General features: G+C 35.5%; 1 protein-coding gene across 1 annotated transcript in view; it reads left to right on the forward strand.

The window, feature by feature from the left end:
- The window catches only part of ANOS1 (anosmin 1), a 143694-nt gene that overhangs the window by 76871 nt on the left and 46606 nt on the right, over positions 1-20217 (forward strand). Inside the window, exons 3-5 of the mRNA XM_063450159.1 lie at positions 2402-2464; positions 4049-4271; positions 15142-15326. Coding sequence (XP_063306229.1) covers positions 2402-2464; positions 4049-4271; positions 15142-15326 — 471 coding nt within the window. The remainder of the gene's footprint in view (positions 1-2401; positions 2465-4048; positions 4272-15141; positions 15327-20217) is intronic.

Consider the following 20217-nt stretch of genomic DNA (forward strand, 5'->3'; position numbering starts at 1 on the left):
TGTATTTCTGCCCAGAGGAAGTCATAATATATACATCATTTGTTTTAGCTGTATAGTTGCTTGCTAAAAATAATCAGTGTCTTGGCTTAGAGTCAAAGTCAACCAATCAATTTGCAAGTACTAAGAATTCCCATAGTATCAGGTGAGATATCTTGTGTGGACAACTGTGTCCTGAAAATAACCTGTGTAATAAAATTAAAACGTGGTGATTCTAGTACTAACTGTAACATTCTCTACATGTTACTAGATACCATCACTTGATGTAATTTAACAGTGAGCGTTCTGTTATTTGCAGACTCAAACATTCTTGCAAATGTGAGTACAGGTTAAAATGTTTTCAATGCCCTACCTATCTATTGTAGCTTCCATTTCTCTTAACTAAAAGCTGGTCAAATAAGGAAGGCTTTATTAACATGTATAAAAGCACAACTCGGTGTGTGAGAGAAATTAGATGTGGTGTGATTAGATGTGAGGGTTTCGATTTCCACAAGTAGAATGAGGGATGTCATAAAATGTGTCAATTGATGGTAGTAAAAGAAAACAACATGAGGTAGCTGAGCAGTTAATAGTAAATCACCTTTATGTACACAGTGTCTATATATAAATATATAATAGTGTTTTTTTAACCCATACAGACTATGTTCATATATACGTGAATATGTCATCCATATTTCTACCTTTCATGTCTCAGCATTCAAAGCAACCAAACAGCTATATATATATTATATAAAATATATCAAATAAAAATGTATAGTTAGAAACAACCCAATACAAATGTAATGAGGTTTAGCTTCCTAGGCCTACCTATACCCCTGTGGTCCTTTACTACAGGTACCCCTCTCTGCTCTGAGTCTTCGCTACTTGGGAGTTGGGGTACATGACTGCAGCAGAGCCTCCACACAGCGGAGAACCCAGGGTATGGATGTGGGGTCCTGCTCACAACATATCTATATGCAAGACACCAGAAAACAAACCTTGGATGGTGGTGCAGAAGCCCAAATTTGAGATTGTCCCACCATTCATTTGGGATGCACAGTTTACTGAATACATAAACTATACAAAGTAATAGTATAAAACATCCTCTTTAATAGCAGGTTTAAAATGCAATTTTGTACAGAATACAATACTTAAAAGCACTTAGTTTTATTATGTAGTAAAGCTGGATGCAATATTATTGGTCTTTTCTATACTGTATTTATTTCAGACCACTGAAGTATTTGCAGAAGTATGTGCTTTGCCTTAATCTATGCTTGTTTACCCCGAAGAGATATGCACAACACAAAAGAAGCACATTTCTTATTTTTTCAAAATAGGAAAAATAAAATTCCTTTTTTGTTATAGTCTGCCTTTAATTAACCTTACCGCCAATATTGTACAAATCAGTTGTCAATGAGTGTATTTTAAGTGGAAAATCACCACTGTCGCAGACTTTCTATTCTCCTCGGTGTAATACAATACAGAAACCTTTCATCTCCCAAACAAAACATTTGTTAAGCATGGGCATTGACCTTCAAATTGTTCAAACTTTATTAAGTTAATATGTCTGCTTATTTTGCACATTGACGGGAACCACAGATATGTTATTAAATGCGAACAGGACCATAACAGCAATGTAGTAATTAAAAAGAGCTAATAAAAGGTAAGGGTTTACACTCATATATCAGTGACTTTTACTGCAAATGCAAGTCCGTCAGCAATACTCTTACATTGCAAATGACTGTACGATTCACTTGGCTCTCTTGGCAGTAGGTCCCATGCTGCTGTCATGACAGATTTCTGATGAAATTCCCAACAGCACACCTCACACTGCCCTTTGCTGAAAATACTGCTATTATATCCATGACATTTGTATTTTTCCCAGACAGATGTATTTATTCTGCATTTATACCTAACTGATGCTTCTTTAGAATTAAAGGATCGATAAAGACTCCTCAACCTTTTTGTGGCTCTGACAATAGTGTTATTTATTATCACTTTAGTATTTTTTTCTGACTTCTACGTTCCCAAGACTTGGCTTGAGGATTCAAGTTATTGGTTTCTGGTTTTCCAAACCAGTGATATAATTGTTTTTTATCCATGACATAATTGGCTGTCCCTGTTTTTCAATTTCCTTGGAGATATTCCACTAACCAACCACACTAGTATCTGTCTAGAATATGTATTTCTATCTTTTTATTTTTGTATCCTGTCTTATTTAGATTTTACCAACATTACTATTTTCAAGCTCAACCTAAATTTCCAATTTTCAGGAATGTTTAATGACAATTGCATAACAAGTAGAATCAGTAATACTCTTAAATGTCCTAATTTATTTTTTTTTATCCTAGAATGCCCTAATATAAAATATAAAATATTCAAAATTTCGTCGGATTTACTAAATATATGTTAATTCTTTTGACAGTGCTTGGAGCCATGCAAAGAAACCTGGGATTTGCGAAAAAATAACTGTCAAAATCTCTGTGAGGTAAGTCAGATTTATTTAGGACAAGCAAAGATATCTGATGGAATAAGGATTTTTTTTTTAGCAAATGAGAAGACCTCTTGCCCAAACAATGATTTTTTTTAAGGAAATTGTTCCTCTACTAATGTCAAAAATATTCCTCTGCTTCTTACCAAGTCATTGTTGTTTTTCCTGGGGTTCAAAGGTTACTGTCATGGAGTATAACTACAAATTACAGCAACAACCAGATGTGACTGGAAAAGTGGTCAGAACATTAGCTATGGAGTTTGTGCACAAAGGTCAGCGATTTTAACCAATTTTTTAACCAAGGAAAGAGTTGAAAAAATCATTCTAGTAGGGGCAAGACAGGTGCTTAAAGCTGGCCCATAGATTGGGCTGTCAAATAGCCAAGAATAGAGTATAAATTATTGAATACCACTTTTAGGAAAAGAGTAAATGATCTTGGTTTGACTCTTATCCCCTATTTCCCCATCCCATGACATGGGTGGTTTATAATAAACCAGTATTTATACCTGCACTACAGCTTTCCTATTTCTGTGTGCAATATATAATTTGATTAATATTTAAAGAGGTTTTTTTTTTACTTTTATAAATTGGCATCAAAATAATGTAAATAGCATTAGATTAGATATCCATTTTTTAACTGTATAATAAAATATAGTATAATCACTACTATAATAAATTGTAAAAAAGAAACACTTTAATTTGAAATTTGTTGACACTAGAGTAAACAATATTTTGTGAGTTGGGAGACTTTGGCCATTTTTACTATTGTTAACACACTCTTGCTATCAAACAATTTATTTTCAGTCAGAAAACAGTAGCCAGGCAGCTGCAGACTGTGCTCGTTTATTTAAATCTGTTAACATCTCTCTTTAATTAGCAATGGAGGCTAAATTTAGAATGTCAAATTCTAGCAAAGAAGAGCTGCACACTTAGTGGCTTAGTAAAAAAAATAATTAAAATAAACATGAGCAAAAAAATTAAGTAAGTTTATAGAGGGCTATGTGGAAAATCTTGTATAATAAGTACAGTTAAATATTTTATATACCTATTTATCATCTATCTAACATAAAAGAACATAAAGATTATATATATATATATATATATATATATATATATATATATATATATATATATATATTACAAAAATAAAAAATATATATTTTTATAAGTCGCAGAGATTTCCTATTGGTGGATAAAGTATTTTTACTATTATTTCACATTTTACTTGTATATTTGAGTGTTCCTTTCCAAGGTTCTTCTTACAATATATATGGCATGTGTATTAAGATTGTATTGTGCGGACTGTTGTAATTAAATTATACTAAGTGAACAATTCTAAAAAAAATCATATAACAAAGATAATATTGGTGATTTAACCCCTTAAGGACCAAACTTCTGGAATAAAAGGGAATCATGACATGTCACACATGTCATGTGTCCTTAAGGGGTTAAACAAATTGGTATTTATTTTGCCAATTTTCCTCTACACAGTTTTTCAAAGACAATGTTTAAATATTTAGAAAATATTAAAATTCATCAGTTAATGAGCAGCTCTCTTCTTTCTTTGTTTCTGATTCCTAGCCTCTGTTTCCCAAGAAGCACCATGAATGTTTAACCAGCTGTGAGTTTCTCAAGTCTGTCTTGTCAGTGAAGCAAGGAGACTGCCCAGCTCCAGAAAAAGCCAGTGGATTTGCCGCAGCTTGTGTTGAAAGTTGTGATGCAGATAATGAGTGCTCTGGGGTGAAGAAGTGTTGTTCCAATGGATGTGGTCATACATGCCAAGTACCTAAAAACCTATACAAAGGTATGATTTGTCATAATGATCCCAGCCTTTTCCAAAAGCAATTTAAAAAGCAAATCCCTCAATAGGGAATGTAGTGGGAGCGTTTGTGTTGCAACCTAATCATTGTTGTTCTAGCTCCATAGTAGTGGCATTTAATGTGAAAAACATTCTGCGGGAAAAGCAATTGATGGCAATGCTTAACGTTTAAAGATAATCATTAAGTTAGCAATGCCTTCTGAATCTTTATAATAAAAAATTCTTCTAACAGAGTGAAAAATAATGAAATGCACATACAAAGCGTTTTCTAACGGAATTCCATATTTCCACATTGTCATTTTTCTTATCTAAATCTGCTATTTTGGCTTCAGCTTTGCAATTCATTTTTTTACTACAGTTTGATGTTTAGTAAATTAGCTCCTACAGTTTTTTTTTTTCACATCAGTTTGGTTATTCATGAGTATTACAGAGACAGTAAAGACTTAATTTCCACAATATTAGTTAATAAATTAGCAATTTGCTTTTAGATGCAGAAAGACTGCTGATATATTACCTATTCAATAATGCACAAGGTTTGCACATTAACCCATACCTCTCAACTGTCCCTATTTAGGAGAGACAGTTCCTATTTTGGGCTCAAGTGTCTCTCTTTTCTAGGAGCTCCACATTGTTGGTGTGTCTGAGCAGGGCCAGCCTTAGGCCTTTAGGTGCCCTGTGCGAAAAATCTTGACAGTGCCCCCCCCTCCCCTCCTTTATCCATGTATAGTGTATGTGTGTGTGTTTATAGGGGTGTAGTGTTTGTATATGGGACAGTCATACACACACATTTACAGTCAAACACACAGGCAGTCACACAGGCAGACAGTCACACCCAGAGGCAGACAGTCACACACACACACAGAGACAGACAGTCACATACACAGACAGACACACACACAAACACACACACACACACACAGAGTTACAATCACACACACAGGAAGACAGTAACACAAAAGCACACACACAGGCAGACAGTCACACACACAGTTACAGTCACACCCACAGTCAGTTACAGTCACAGACAGTTACAGTCAGTCACACACACAGTTAGTCACACACAGGCAGACAGTCACACACACACACACACATTTACAACCACACATACACAGGCAAACAGACAGTCACACAGGCAGACATTCACACACACCATTACAGTCACACCCACAGGAAGATAGACAGTCACACACACACACACACACCGTCACATACACAGGCAGACAGACACACACACAGTTACAATCACACATACAGGCAACAGTCACACCCACAGACCGACAGTCACACACACACAGTCAGATGGACAGTCACACACACAGAGACGGACAGTCACACACACAGGCAGACAGTCACACACGTAGGCAGGCAATCACACACACACACGCAGATAGTCATACACACAGTCACACACAAAGTTACAGTCACACACACTGTTACATTCACACACACAGGCAATCACAGCCCCCCCCCACACACACACAGGCAGACAGTTAGTCACACACATAGTTACAGTCACACACACTGTTACATTCACACACACAGGCAGTCACAGCCCCCCCACACACACAGGCAGACAGTTACAGTCACACACATAGACAGTCACACACACAGGCAGGCATTAACAATCACACACACAGACAGACAGTCACACACACACACACACACAGACAGTCACACACACACAGCCAGACAGTCACACAGCCGGATAGTCACACACACACACACAGGCAGACAGTCACACACAGGCAGAGAGTCACACACACACACACACAGTCAGACAGTCAGGCAGACAGTTACAGTCACACAGACAGACAGACAAACACACAAGAAGACCGTCAAACACCGTCAGACAGTAACACACACACCGGCAGACAGTCTCACACACCGGCAGACAGTTTCACACACAGGGAGACAGTCTCACACACAGGCAGACAGTCACACACACAGACACACACACATAAGCAGACAGTCACACAGATGGAAAGTTACCCCTCTCCATAATGAGCTGTAAGGGAGGAGGGGAGGCAGTTGCCACTCCTGGAGTTGTTTGGGAAGCAGGGACTCCTTCTTGCTTGGGGGCTTCCTGTGCAGCAACTGGCTTCTGGGTGCACTTAACTCTGCCCCTGCTGCTATTTATAGCCCCGCCTCCGCTTATGGGTTAGTCCCGCCCTTCCTCTCGGTAAGCCCCACCCACACGGTCATGAGTTTTTTGGGATAGTAGGCTACCAGAGTGGAGAAAAATGAAATCCTCCACCCAGGTAGCCGATGCACACACTTCACATCCCGCCATGTGTGAGCTGTGTGAGCTGTGCCCTTATTGCCATGGCGCCCTGTGTCTGAGTGTATAACAGAGCAATACTACTCACAGTAATGTCTATAATCCCATTCCGATGTTAGGGTGTGCTAAGCTGTCCTTCAAAAAGAGGCTCTTTAATGCCTTTAGCCCTATGTTTGACCATGTAATTTTTCAAAACCTGTACATGGGAGTTACTGTTGAGACATTGCTTAACACAAATATGAGTGTTCTAGAGCAGTAAAATATATATTGATGATGATATCATCAGTGAAAGTGCTATTATTGTCTGAAAAATGAAAAAAAATAATATAAACACTAAGTTTGGCCAGGGCTTGTGGCTTCTAAAAACAACAAGGCATACCCCATTTTTAATACCCTGGATTGCCTACTTTTGCAAATGGTATTCCATGATGGGGGTAGTTCTCATTCCTGGGTTGCCATATGGTCTCAATGGTAACATGGGCACAGCAAACCAATCTGGCAGATTTTAATGTGTAAAAACTGAAATGGGCAAGCCCAATATGTGAATAACTTTCCAAAACAACATGGAACTTTTACATTGGGGCATCGATGTACTTGTGGGCCATCACTGCACACAAATACGTGTATTTTTTTGCAGTAAAAAGTAACAATATTATGACATTCACATTTAAACTTCCCTGCAGAAAATAACAAAATGTCTTAATTTATCACATTGTTTTATATATTTTTTTCATATTAAATTAGGTTTCATTTATAAATGTGTGAATGTTAGATGAAAGCCATGTTTCTCCAAAACAAAATCATAGATAAATGTGGGTGCACTCAATATGAAAGATTTAAATTAGGGCTGAACAGACAGACAGCTCAAATTCTAGGTTTTGCTAAGGAACTTGTACAACTGGCACCAAATAAATAGATCATTGATGGGAAAAAAATATAATTGATGAATGGGAACATTCACTAAATGTTGATTTTATTTACAGATCAAGTGAGAATTGAAGAATAGAGGGGAAAAGAGAAGAATAGAGGGGGGAAGAAGAATCAGTGAAAACAAATCTATATTTATATAGGATATATTTGATAAATATATCCTATATAAATATATAAATATAGATTTTTTTCCCTACTGCTCCTCCTCTTTTTCCCTCTATTACATTTTTTCCCACTTAATATGTGAACTAAATGTTGGGAATCAGTTTGCTGAAAAATATATACATTATATTTATATTATGTATATTTTTTTATATATATATTTTGCAGTGTACTGATCAGCCCGATTTTGCACCCTTTTTGGTTTGTCGCAAAAAGGGAGTTGGGAGGCCACACTGTTGACTATCGGAATACCTCAACTAAACTTTATTTTTGGACTAAGTGATTTTGCGAAACTATTATTCCACCGTGCAAGACTATTCTACATAATAGTTCATTATAACTTTAAGTTATTTGTTTATTTCCTTTAGTTTGTTTATCATGTATAAACGCAGAGTAATAATCATATGCTAGTGATTATAAAACACAAGCACGAAAATGCCCAAATAGCCCATTGCCCTATTTCTTTTCTATAGAACAAATGCTTAGTGAATATCTGACATTAGACTATTGTTTGGTGCTCACAGCAGGATCTGCTTTAAATGAAAGGCTTCTCGCAAGCGAATGCATTTTACCTGGGGATAAGAGGCTAATTGCGATTTTACTTCTTACTCTTTGATTCTTTAAAAAAGAGATACTGGAGGGTAAATGAAGAATAAGAAAGATATATGTGTGTGATTAAAGTAAAACACTTGTTCTGGTGGTAAAAATAGTAGTTAGAGACAGATTAAATGAGTAATTCCTGTGAATAGACTCACGCAGTTCATTGTGCTGAATATAGAGAAGAAAATGTACACACCTCACTCTTTCATTACATGATGAATTAAAGGAAATACTTAGCTTAATAGTGCTAATGATATCTCCACATCTGGCAGTGTATATTGGTCTAAATGAAGCATGCTGACACATACCATCAGTAACGTATTCATATGAACTAAAGGAAACATTCCAAGGGAAAGCCTATTTAAATCTGTTTTACAGGTCAGGAAAACACACATTTGTTGACGTTATAGTCACTGATGAGAAAAATAAGGTTATAGTGGGAAAGTGTATGCCAAGCCTTGTTGTGCTACCTCGGATTCAATTTAAACATGAATGCATCAAAAAGTTTTAAAAATAAATAATTTTAAAAATAAAATCACGGAATAATATTTAAAAATTTACAGAATATATATTTTTTAAAATTACATTTTCGTATTTAAGGGAGTTTTTATTTTTTTAAATTTTTTCAGATTGGTACAAAACATCAAAACACAACTAAAAAAAAATAGAAAAATAATTATGTTAAATATATGTGCTTCCTCCTTTATGTTTTGCACAGAGAACATTGTTGATTTATTTTAAGTTTGCTTGTTTCTGAAGGTGGAATTGTGTGCAACATTTGGTGCCACAATTCAGATCTACCTGTTTTCCACTGCTTTTCATCAAGCAGAACATGTGCTAATTAGTGTGGGAATATGGAGAACAATTTTACCAATTTCCTGTAAGGAACATGTACTTGGTAAAGTCTAAATTGGATGTAAACACACACAGACAATGCCATCATTTAGCAGAAATTGCTATTGTTTGGTATGCTTTAAAGGGAACCTTTAGGGTGAATTGTTACTCATTCGTAGAAAGTATAATATGCGTGAAGATAATGTATAATTATATGTACAAAGGTAATGCATAAATATATTTGGAGATTATGCTTAAATAAATTAATTGTTTAGAAAAACAATTAGAACATTTGATTTGTCTAGAACAATGGTTTCCAAACCAGTCCTCAAGACCCACCAACAGTCCAGGTTTTGTAGATATCTTCATTGGAATACAACAGGGAATACATAAATCCTGGATTGTTGTTGGGCCAAGAGGACTTGTATGGAAACCAATGGTCTAGAAGGTTTTTCCAAGAACTGCTTCTCCTTCTATGATGCCAGGAAGTGATTGGATACTACCAAACAGTTTATAATCTGTAATGAGAACAAAGGGAAACAACACTGCACATGCATGACATCACACAAGAGCAATGCTTTCCTTATGCATATCACAGGGAGTCACATGTTGACACTGTGATGTATGAAACATAACCTACTTTTACAGAGAATGAAAAGCATAGTCACTACAATTACGTATTCTTTATTTTTGCATACTGGCAAGCATGTCTCACAACTTTTCCAACTTTGGCAGAAAGTTAAAAAATTTAAATCTCTTCAGTTTGGAAAAACGGCACCTGAGAGGGGATATGATAACATTATACAAATATATTCGTGGCCAGTACAAACCATTATCTGGAAATCTATTCATAAACAGGGCTATACATAGGACACAAGGTCATTTAGGCTGGAAGAAAGGAGATTTCATCTAAGGCAAAGAAAATTTTTTTTACAGTAAGAGCAATAAGGATATGGAATTCATTGCCTGAAGAGGTGGTTTTGTCAGAGTCTATACAGATGTTTAAACTGCAATTGGAAAAATACTTGCAAAAACATAACATACAGGGATATAATTTCTAATTAGTGGGGTAATAGCTGCTTGATCCAAGGAGACATCTGACTGCTATTTTGGGGTCAAGAAGGATTTTTTTCCTAGTTTGTTGCAAAATTGGAACCGCTTCAGACTGGGTTTTTTGCCTTCTTTTGCATCAACAGCAAAAGCATATGTGAGGAAAGCTGAACTTGATGGACGCAAGTCTCTTTTCAGCTATGTAACTATGTAACTATGTAGAACAGTCCTGAGAATACGCCATCCCAAATTAGTTCTGTGGTGTCCGGCTATAGCATCATTAGATGTGCTTGCGCTATGTTCGGTGTATTAGGACCCTGCAGAAAGCACTGAAACAGTGCTCCCTGCAGGGCCTGCCTTCAGTGGGCTGGGCCTGCATGATTGGTAGGTGGACCCACTCCCTTTCTGTGCAAGTATGCCCCTTGTAAGGTGGAACCATTGACAAGATTGTATCACTTGGCGCCCCCCCTTCACAACTTTCCCATCAGTGTCCTGATTCTTGAGATGCCAGAGTTGGGATGTATGGGTAAGTATTCCATCTGGAAAGTCACTAGGAGCTCCCAATATGCAGTGTTAATGTTTGTGTTTGTGTAGCTGCTTTGTAGTGTGCCTATGTCATTGCACACTAGGTTATCTATTTGTAGATGCAAGGAAATGGGTCTCAGTGTGTACATATGCTGTGCCGTGACAGGGTGTGTGAGTTTGTAGATGCAGTGCAGGGGGCCTTTATCTGACTAGTTAGATATTGGAGTATCTATGTATGACAGCACCATATAACACTGATAAATCTGCTTAACAAGGTGAGAGTTTGAGGCTCAGACAGACAACTTTCAAGAGGCTGTATAAGGAATATCGCATTGAAGAATGCAGCCTGTTTGTGCAGAGATTAAAGCTCATACAAGACAGCCCCCCACTTAAGATGCCTATGACATTTTAAATACATTGAGAATGAAAGAATTATAGCAAACGCATTAAGCTCTCAGTGTTTGTGCTTAGTAAAGAAGACATCTTGAAAATAGCATATATGTAAATATGTCTCACATTTAAATGTTTACAATAGTTATCTGGTATAATACCTAACTTTTATTTCTGTTCACAGTAGTAAATATTGGTAATATAGTGTATTGTTAGAGCCATCTGGCATCAGCTTGTATTGTGGCGGATTTCTATAGGGAGCTCCTGGTCTATGAATTGAAACATAACGTAACGGAATTGTATCCTTGTGTGACGGCAGTTAAAGCATTGAAAAAGAGAATTAATTCTTGAACAAGCATTACCAGACTGCTGACAGTAATTATTTTAGTTTCCCCAACCAGCCTAGGACTGCACAGTGCTCTCTTAGACCTGAGATCCTAGAGAATACCTCCCACTCGGCCATCCATGATATACCTGCCTCAACCCAGCGTTCCACCATGTTATCTGTCGCACACTCTTCAGTTAGTCAACCATAATGTGCCTTCTCCCTCCCCAGTTATCCACCTTCAGCCCTGATTTCTTCCCTCTCAAACATCTATCATGTGCTTTTTCTATCCCTCCCCAGCTATCTGCCATGTGCTCTTCTACTAACTATACACCCATCTATAATGTGCACTCTTTTTCTGTCTCTACCCTCCACATCTGTGTGTTCTCTCCTCAACAATCCATCATGTGTGTGAAGGAACTAGGGGAGATGGTGTAGCATGTAAGACCATTCTATTAATAGAGTCCCTTAAGATAATATATAATTTTGCATGTAGAAAACAGCATGTTTTCATGTATGCTTCCTAAGTGGAGCTGGGTTTATTATGAATGGCTCTACCCCCCAGATTTTATTTGATTCCTATGCCAATACCAGATGCACCATCATATACCTTCTCTATCACTTCCTCTCCAGAGAGACAGGAAACTTCACTCACCATCTCCATCTTTCTACAGTCATCCATCTTTGGTACTCTCCCTTCACAGCCATCAATCATTTGTCTTTTCCTCTCTCCTTTTCCATCAATCTCCAGCCGTACATCCTACACCCTACCACACTCTCCCTCTTCAGCCATTCATCATTTGCCTTTTCCTTTTGTGCCTCCCATCTCAGCCATCCATTATATGCACCCTTCTACTTGCCTTCCTCAGTCATCCATCATGTGCCCTCTCCTTCCCTGCTTTGCCATCCCTCCTCTCCATAGCCTTAATAATAACACATAAGCTTTTTAAAAGCCCCTTCTGTCTCTATGGCAAGTGTTTTCATTTTTCGACCTCATCCCTTTGCCAATCCATACCCGGGGTTACCTACCTTTTAGTATATTATATTGGCACTTATATGAAAAACCGTTAATAATTCAACAATTTCCTCTTTAATAAAAAAAATCCACCCATCTTGATCACTTCACTCTGCCAATGTCTTCTGCTGGTTCCCACATTGCTAATTCTAACATCCTATCTGTGAACCCCTCCTCTCTTATGATATGTTTTCCTCTTTAGTTCCTTTACCCCAATTCTGGTTAGTTTGTAAAGTCATTTCACTCCTTCTTCACCTCTTCAACATTATTATTTTTTCAATATTTACTTGCTGTTATATATCCACACTTTTTTTTTTTATGTGGAATATGTTGGCATAATATAAATGCTAGTAATAATAATTATAATAACTTGTCCAGGAGTTTGTCACATGACTATCAAATAGAATTGATGTGACCAGAAGGAAAATAATAATAATGTAGAGAAATTTTACATCATTAATATAATATATCATTTTATGTTGGGTCTTAACAATCATAATAAATTGGGTTTATTCATCAAGCTATAGTTAGTTATAAAAGCATTTTTAGCAGAATAGTTGGAAGATAAATTTTAAACTTATAATGTTTAATAATAAATAATAATAATGTTTATTTGAATAATTCCATCAAAATGTGCATGATTCAGGAACTGCTTTATTCAAGCGTGATAAAAGAAATTAATCATTTACATAATAAAAACATACTGACAAATCATGGAGTCCATGCATCTGGTTTTGGATTTCACGGTTTACTGTTCTACAGAAGTAAACTAAAATGCACTTGCTCACCTCCCTGGTGCTTCAAGATTCCATCTGCTGACAATTACATACAACACAGTGAGGTTGAGTTACTTAGTTCCAATCAAGTACATCCAGTGGACTTTAATGTAAAGCAGATGGAGCATCTCTGAACATGCAAATTGCTGCATTATTGCACATAATAATTAAGAATTGATTTTAAAAAGTTTACAAATTCAAACTGACAGTGCTTATAATGCTTGCTATGCAAACTAAAATGGACAGTCACTCATATTTGAGCAACATGTTTCTTATTGTGTAATCTTTGTTCTAATACTAAATACGGTACTTTACTCGGAATAGAAACATATTCAAATTTCAAATTATATTAGCATTTATAACAGAAAACTGCCTTTCTTTAATATACAATGTTTTAAAAGCAAGAGAGATCACATAGAGTTTCACTTAAATATGTACTTTGAGATATTTCAGGGTAGTGGGTCTCAGGGATGCAGGATGGTTTACAATTAAATCTATGACCATTTACTGCAATACAGGGATTGATCAACTCTTACGCTTTACCTGTAGCATAATGAGGGCCATTTCTTGTGTTACTTTCTATAGTTCAACCAAACCTTCTTAGAAAAAGCAAAGACACTGATGAAAGACATACTACACTTCATCAGGTAGCACATGTCCACCTTTCTGCAGAGCATTTTGTATGTTAATATGGTGGTGCTACATCAATATGTAGACCTCTCAGCACTCTGCCTTATGTAGGTTAACTCTGGTGGGACTGGTCCACTTTTTCTTGACCATATCATTAGCAATTTCACATTCATATGCTTCTTCTTGTAATTTGAGTCACCTTTTAGGTGAAAACCTAGCATTTGTTCATTACCGAGTGTTATTGTTGCAATTTTACTATGACAGTAAAAATGTGCAGCTCTTTAAAATGTCTGTCAGTGCGTTGGGTTCCACATTTGTTCCTTATGCTGACTTTGTTAGATGTTTTTTCCTGCTTATATTGTTACCATTGGCAGCTGAAGATTTTTTTATTGTACAGACATGTCTTACCCGATTAGATAGGAACATACCATTTTTAAGCATACACATATTGTTATTACTGGTTCCATTTAGTTTCAAAAATTTGGTGACTTTGCCTTGGTACAGACTTCTCCAAATACCTATTCATACTCCCAACATTATTTGCTATGCCTGAAGATTCCAAAAAGAGTCTGTAGCATCATCGATTTATGCTAAATTAATAAATGTTATTCTCAGATCATTCATATTGCAATTATTTCTGGTAATCACTTGATTATCTCCTGATTTGTTCGTAAAAAGAGAAAAATGCCTGTATGTATACATATTAACATTCTAAGATTCAAAGAAAGTTATCAAACAAAAACTCTCCAAAAAAAATAAATTAATTAAATATCAGATCCACATTTTTTTCCAGATTTTTTTTTTGTGTGTTTAATTATGCCTGTTGCTATTTATTTTATTGGTATATGCTACATTTTAAATTATCTGTAAACTTTGTTAGAATTCAAAATATATAAATGCAAAACTATGTAAAAGAAAGGCTAAAACATATTAGATGCTATCTAAAATTCATAGAGGTAGCCAAATAAATTATTTAATAGGGTACAAAAATATGGGCTGAAAAAAAATGCATAACAAATGGAAAATTCATTGTTGAGATAATCAGTAGTGACATAAAGAGGCGACTAAGGGAAAATATTAGCTATAACTTTAATTAAGCATAATTTGTTGAACCATGATAATTTGGATAATATAGCCAACCGGAAAATAGTCTTTCATGATGTTTTGTAAACTTGCTCTATTTATTCTTAATGAGTAATAATCATAAGAGGAGCTATTAAGCAAATTGGGGTCAGACTCTTCAGTCCCTGGATGTGGCCTTTTGGTCTCTGTTTTGATATATGCCCCATTGAGTTAATCACATTATAATTGATTTGATGTTCTGTGTTTTGTTTGGTAAGGTGTCCCTTTGAAGCCAAGAAAAGAATTGACATTCAATGAGCCACTTCCTGGAAATCTTGATATTAGATGGTCTTCAAAATTCAACATTTCTGTGGAGCCAGTGATCTATGTAATGCAGAGGAGATGGAATTATGGGATTCACCCAAGTGAAGATGATGCCAGTAGTTGGCAAACAATAGCACAGGTCAGTTTGACACTTGTAATTTGAAAATATTGTCAATTTAACCCTGGATATGCTAATGACCTAGACTAGAGCCTATTACCACCCTAGTCCGATGGAGAGGAAGTACAAACATCAATATGGTGTAAATATCAAAGCAAGGGTAAGAATTCTATACCATATCTAACTGCCATATTTGGGGATTAAATAGTAGTTGTTGTGCCTCGCTTATAAACAGTATGTTGTTTTTCAAAACGTAAGGTAAGCAACTTGTGCATTCTCCACCAGCGTGCATTTTAAAGGAGCCTTTAATTATTCACATTATTAATAAAAGTTTAACTATGCACTTTCGTTATAAAGTTTACAATACATCTGTTCAAAATTGTTTAATGACTTAACCCCTACATTACTCACTGCAAAGTAATGGTAAGTGCTATTATAGGAAAAGGTTTAACAATTAGCATTGTGATATGTGAGTTGTCAAAGATCAGACGACTTAGTTCTAAAGGTGATATATAGCTTGTGCCCAAATGGCATGTTCATTATTCACATTTTTTTCCAACAACCTTATACTTTACTGCTAAAGTGCACTTTAGATAATAACAGAACAAAAAATAAAGTAGAATAGTAAGGGCATCATTGAAATGACTTCTAAATGAGGTCCTGATATATTAGAATATTTCTTTAAAAAATAAACCACATCCACAGGAATTTCTGCCTCCAGACACCAGGAAACTACCACCTTTTTAATTTGTCAAGAGTAACAGTTTCAAAATAATGACAGTGTATGCTATATATGGACAAATGACTTTGGCAAAGGAGAACAGAATATATAAACCTAGAATCTGAATCACTACTTATTTCACACCATTTCAACAAAAACTGTTCATGATATTGACAGTAGGTTGAAGCCATAATATTGTGATTTAACATATTGGAACACACTGCAGTGAAAGGGAGACCAGGAGAAGAGACATTTCTTGGATTGCTGGCTTACAATTTCATTTTCCAGAGATTCCTAAAACCAGTCTATTAATGTTGCAGCTAGTAAAATGGAAACACCTGGAAATTGGAAACTATTTGTGTGCTAAGTTTCTTCACTGTGAGTTCAATCAAACCACATTATATATACCATTCCTTAAATTGGCTTCTCAACTTCTTTATATACACTTGTTTAAATATTTAAGTGATAGTTTCTACTTCTTATTAAATACACAAGATACCCAACTTACCCAATTTACCCAAACTGATATTTATATTGCGAAGAACCATTCATGCTTTGTTTCCAGCCTAGAAAATGTTTCTTTAATTTTGAGTTATTTTAATGTTTATTTGGATTATGTTGAACTAATATTGATATTGTTCAAATGGATAGCTGTTCTGCATTTCCTGCAGATATTATTGTCTCATTTTAAGATGTACTTATTGAATCAACAAATATGTAATTCTATCAATAGCTCAAAATAGATTTGATTGTGAAAAACATCAGTATTGCACCTTAATCATATACTTGGCCTTTGTTTTAAAGGTGCTATAATACAGGTAGGCATGTTTAGACATCTTAGTGTAGAATATTAGTTTATGAACTACAGGTTTTTTTTTATTTCATCTGGAGAACCACTCTTGCTAAGCTAATGAGACCTGGGCTTAATGCATATTGTGAGTTTTATTTGCAGAACAATCACAGTGGAGAAGATAAGCAAGAATTAGGTCAGACAAGTCAAAGGTCAAGACACATAGCACAGATTCTTGAAAGAACTGTGTGGTCTTGAGATAAGTTAAGGAAGATATAGTTTGAAAGTGGTCTGCCAAGACCAATACACAGATAATACAGAAACAGAATAATTAGGATCCAGTCACAACTACTATAATCATAGTTATGTCCATAACACAATCCATGTTTTCATCTATATTTAGTGGTGACTACAATGGTACATAATGCTTTTACAATCTATACTCAAGTGATGTTATTATTTGTTATATTTCACATCATAACATGAGATTATTTTAAGTGGGTCAAGCTACACAAAAACTTTTTTTTCCCTTAAAGTTTTAAAACAGTGTGATTTAATTGTTGCGCTGTTGGGAATCCATGGACACCATCCAGTGTTAATCTATCAAACCATTTACAAATGGTTTGACACTTATCTTGTTAAAGGAACACTATAGTCACCAGAGCAACTACAGCTCATTATATTTGTTCTGGTGAGTAGAATCATTACCTTCAGGCTTTTTGCTGTAAGCACTGTCTTTTCAGAGAAAGTGCAGTATTTACATTACAGCCTAGTGATAACTTTACTGGCCACTCCTCAGATAGCTGTTATAGATCCTTCCTGGGTCATGGCTACCTAAAATGCACCCGACATTCAGTATCTCCTCCCTCTGCATTCAGACACTGAACATTCCTCATAGAGATTCATTGATTCAATTCATCTCTATGAGGAGATGCTGATTGGCCAGGGCTGTGTTTGAATCATGCTGGCTCTACCCCTGATCTGTCTCTTTGTCAGTCTCAGCAAATCCTATGGGGAAGCACTGTGATTGGATTAGGCCACCACTTCTAATGATGTCAGCAGACTGCTTGTGTTTCTGAGCCTAACAGCATGCAGAGTTACAGCTTCAGGCTTGATTACAGTAAGATTTAGCTATATTCATGGAGGCATGAGGGGCACAGGGGGGCTAGATGGTGGTGTTAACACTATAGGGTCAGGAATACATGTTTGTGATCCTGACCCTATAGTGATCCTTTAATATACACTGTACAAGACACCACCTTCACTTTTTAGAAGTGACTGACTCTATTTGTCCTCCTCCAGTACATGGTGACTGTGTCAGGACAGAACTGAATTGTGATATCAATCGCTAAATCATGCATATACATTCAAAAGACAATAGACAATTCTATGCTTTATTCATTTGCATACGTTCTGGGAAATCTCTTTTTTAATTAGCTTGCAATTCCCAAATGTGTGTGATATATTTTCTTTGAATTCAGTAAAGATAACTTTTTTATGAAAATGTGTCAACATTATCATCATTTTTTAAACATGCTTATATTATTAAAATGAAGAGTATTTCTTCCAGCTTAATGTTCAATTTAAGCAATAGGGAGGCTGCTATGTCCCCTGCCAGTTGGGTCCTTGGTGTAGCTGGGATCAAATATGTAGAGTTACCCACCTGGAAGGAGATTTAGGAAAGTTGTAACCATAAATCTCATGTAGTGACTCTGATAAAACCATTTTAAGACTGAAAGAGTTAGATTTCTGAAGGGATTAAATAAACTGACTCCAACAGCATACTTTCAAAGTGCCCCTATCTGAGATGGGCCATCTCTGATTTAATATTGTATCCCTCTACCCCTCTTTGTAAACTTAATGTCCATATTTTCAAAAATTAAAATTTGTTGATCCGTCATAGTAGTGATGTCTTCTAGTATCTAGCAGCATGAAATGGGAGGTATTACATTGCTCCCCAATATACATTAATATGGGCCTCACTGCTTAATTATACTAGACTATCGAGAATCAATGTTAAAATTTGTAAAAAAAGAACAACCAAAAAACATTGTAGACATCAAGACTTGTGGCACTTCAGCTATCCTACTATCATTACAGAAATATGAATGCACAATTTAAGAGCCGAAATGTATTATTGCTAAACCACATAATATAATTGTTATATTAAAGATATGCCAATTAGTGGGAATGGCCAATATGCTATGTATACAGTATAATAAGTGAAACTTAAAGCAACACACTCTTTCTATATTCTTTGTTTTAAATATTATTTTACTCTCTGCTGTGCTAGGGGCTTGGTTAAAAATCAGACTAATTTTGATCTATGAAGCTAAATATGCATAAGGAATTTTAAATAGCCTTGATTGTAGTACCATATGTTACATCTGGCTCACGGTTACACCAAAATTTCTATTTCTATTTTTTTTTTTTCCATCTAAAAGACTTCATAGCTGATATTTTAATATAATGCCAAGACAAACTGTAAGAAGGGGAGTTATATTCTGCGGTCAAGGCACTAGTCTATGAAGTGGGAGATCTTGGCACATACTCTATATTAGTTCTGTGTGGCCCAGGAAAAGTCTCGAAGTTGCTATCTTACCATAAATTAGGCTGCAAGCATTAAAGTGATAGGGATTTATGCAGTTGCTGACAAGTAGAATGAGCTGAATTCATAAAAAGTTGAGTTCTGAAATGTAAAAATATGCAATGTTGAAAATCTAAAATTTCAACATTACAGATTGTCATTCGACTCAGGACAATTTCTGACAGGGTGTCAGATGATGTAAGCGTAGATGATGGTACAGTACAAGTAGAATATCATTTAATTAAGACTTTTTATTTCTTGATTTTATATTTGGATACTAGCTTTCTAAGAAAAAAAAAATACAGATGCATATCCTAAAATGCCGTTTTAGTGTTATATCTAAACCTGGCTTGTAAAACACTGTAAAACTATATATAATGTAGTATTACTTTACTAGGAGACAATTATCACAATCCCTGTAAACTATTACAAGTATGCAAAGGTATAGTAGGATTAACGTTTAATAAGAATGACAAACCCATTAGCCATCACGTTCTTCTGTTCTGCTCTTTTTTTTTTTTTTTTTTAAGCATAACATTTATTTGAAACATGAGATGAATTGCTAGCATATAACTTTAGAATAAAACGTAAATTATGTGAAAAGATTTAATTCAATTTTTGTTACTGTTCCTTTTGTATAATATTACTTAATGCACATGTGGATTGCCGCTTGAGTTGAGCTAATTTAATTATTATTCATAGTTAGCCATATGGACATCATTCATGCTCATCTTTTACGCTGTGTAATTAAGGATGAAATATTTTAGAAATACAAGGATCACCTGTATGGTGTTACTATTTAGGGGTTTATAAA

The sequence above is a fragment of the Pelobates fuscus genome, chromosome 1, assembly GCF_036172605.1.
Source record: "Pelobates fuscus isolate aPelFus1 chromosome 1, aPelFus1.pri, whole genome shotgun sequence".
Taxonomy (NCBI): domain Eukaryota; kingdom Metazoa; phylum Chordata; class Amphibia; order Anura; family Pelobatidae; genus Pelobates; species Pelobates fuscus.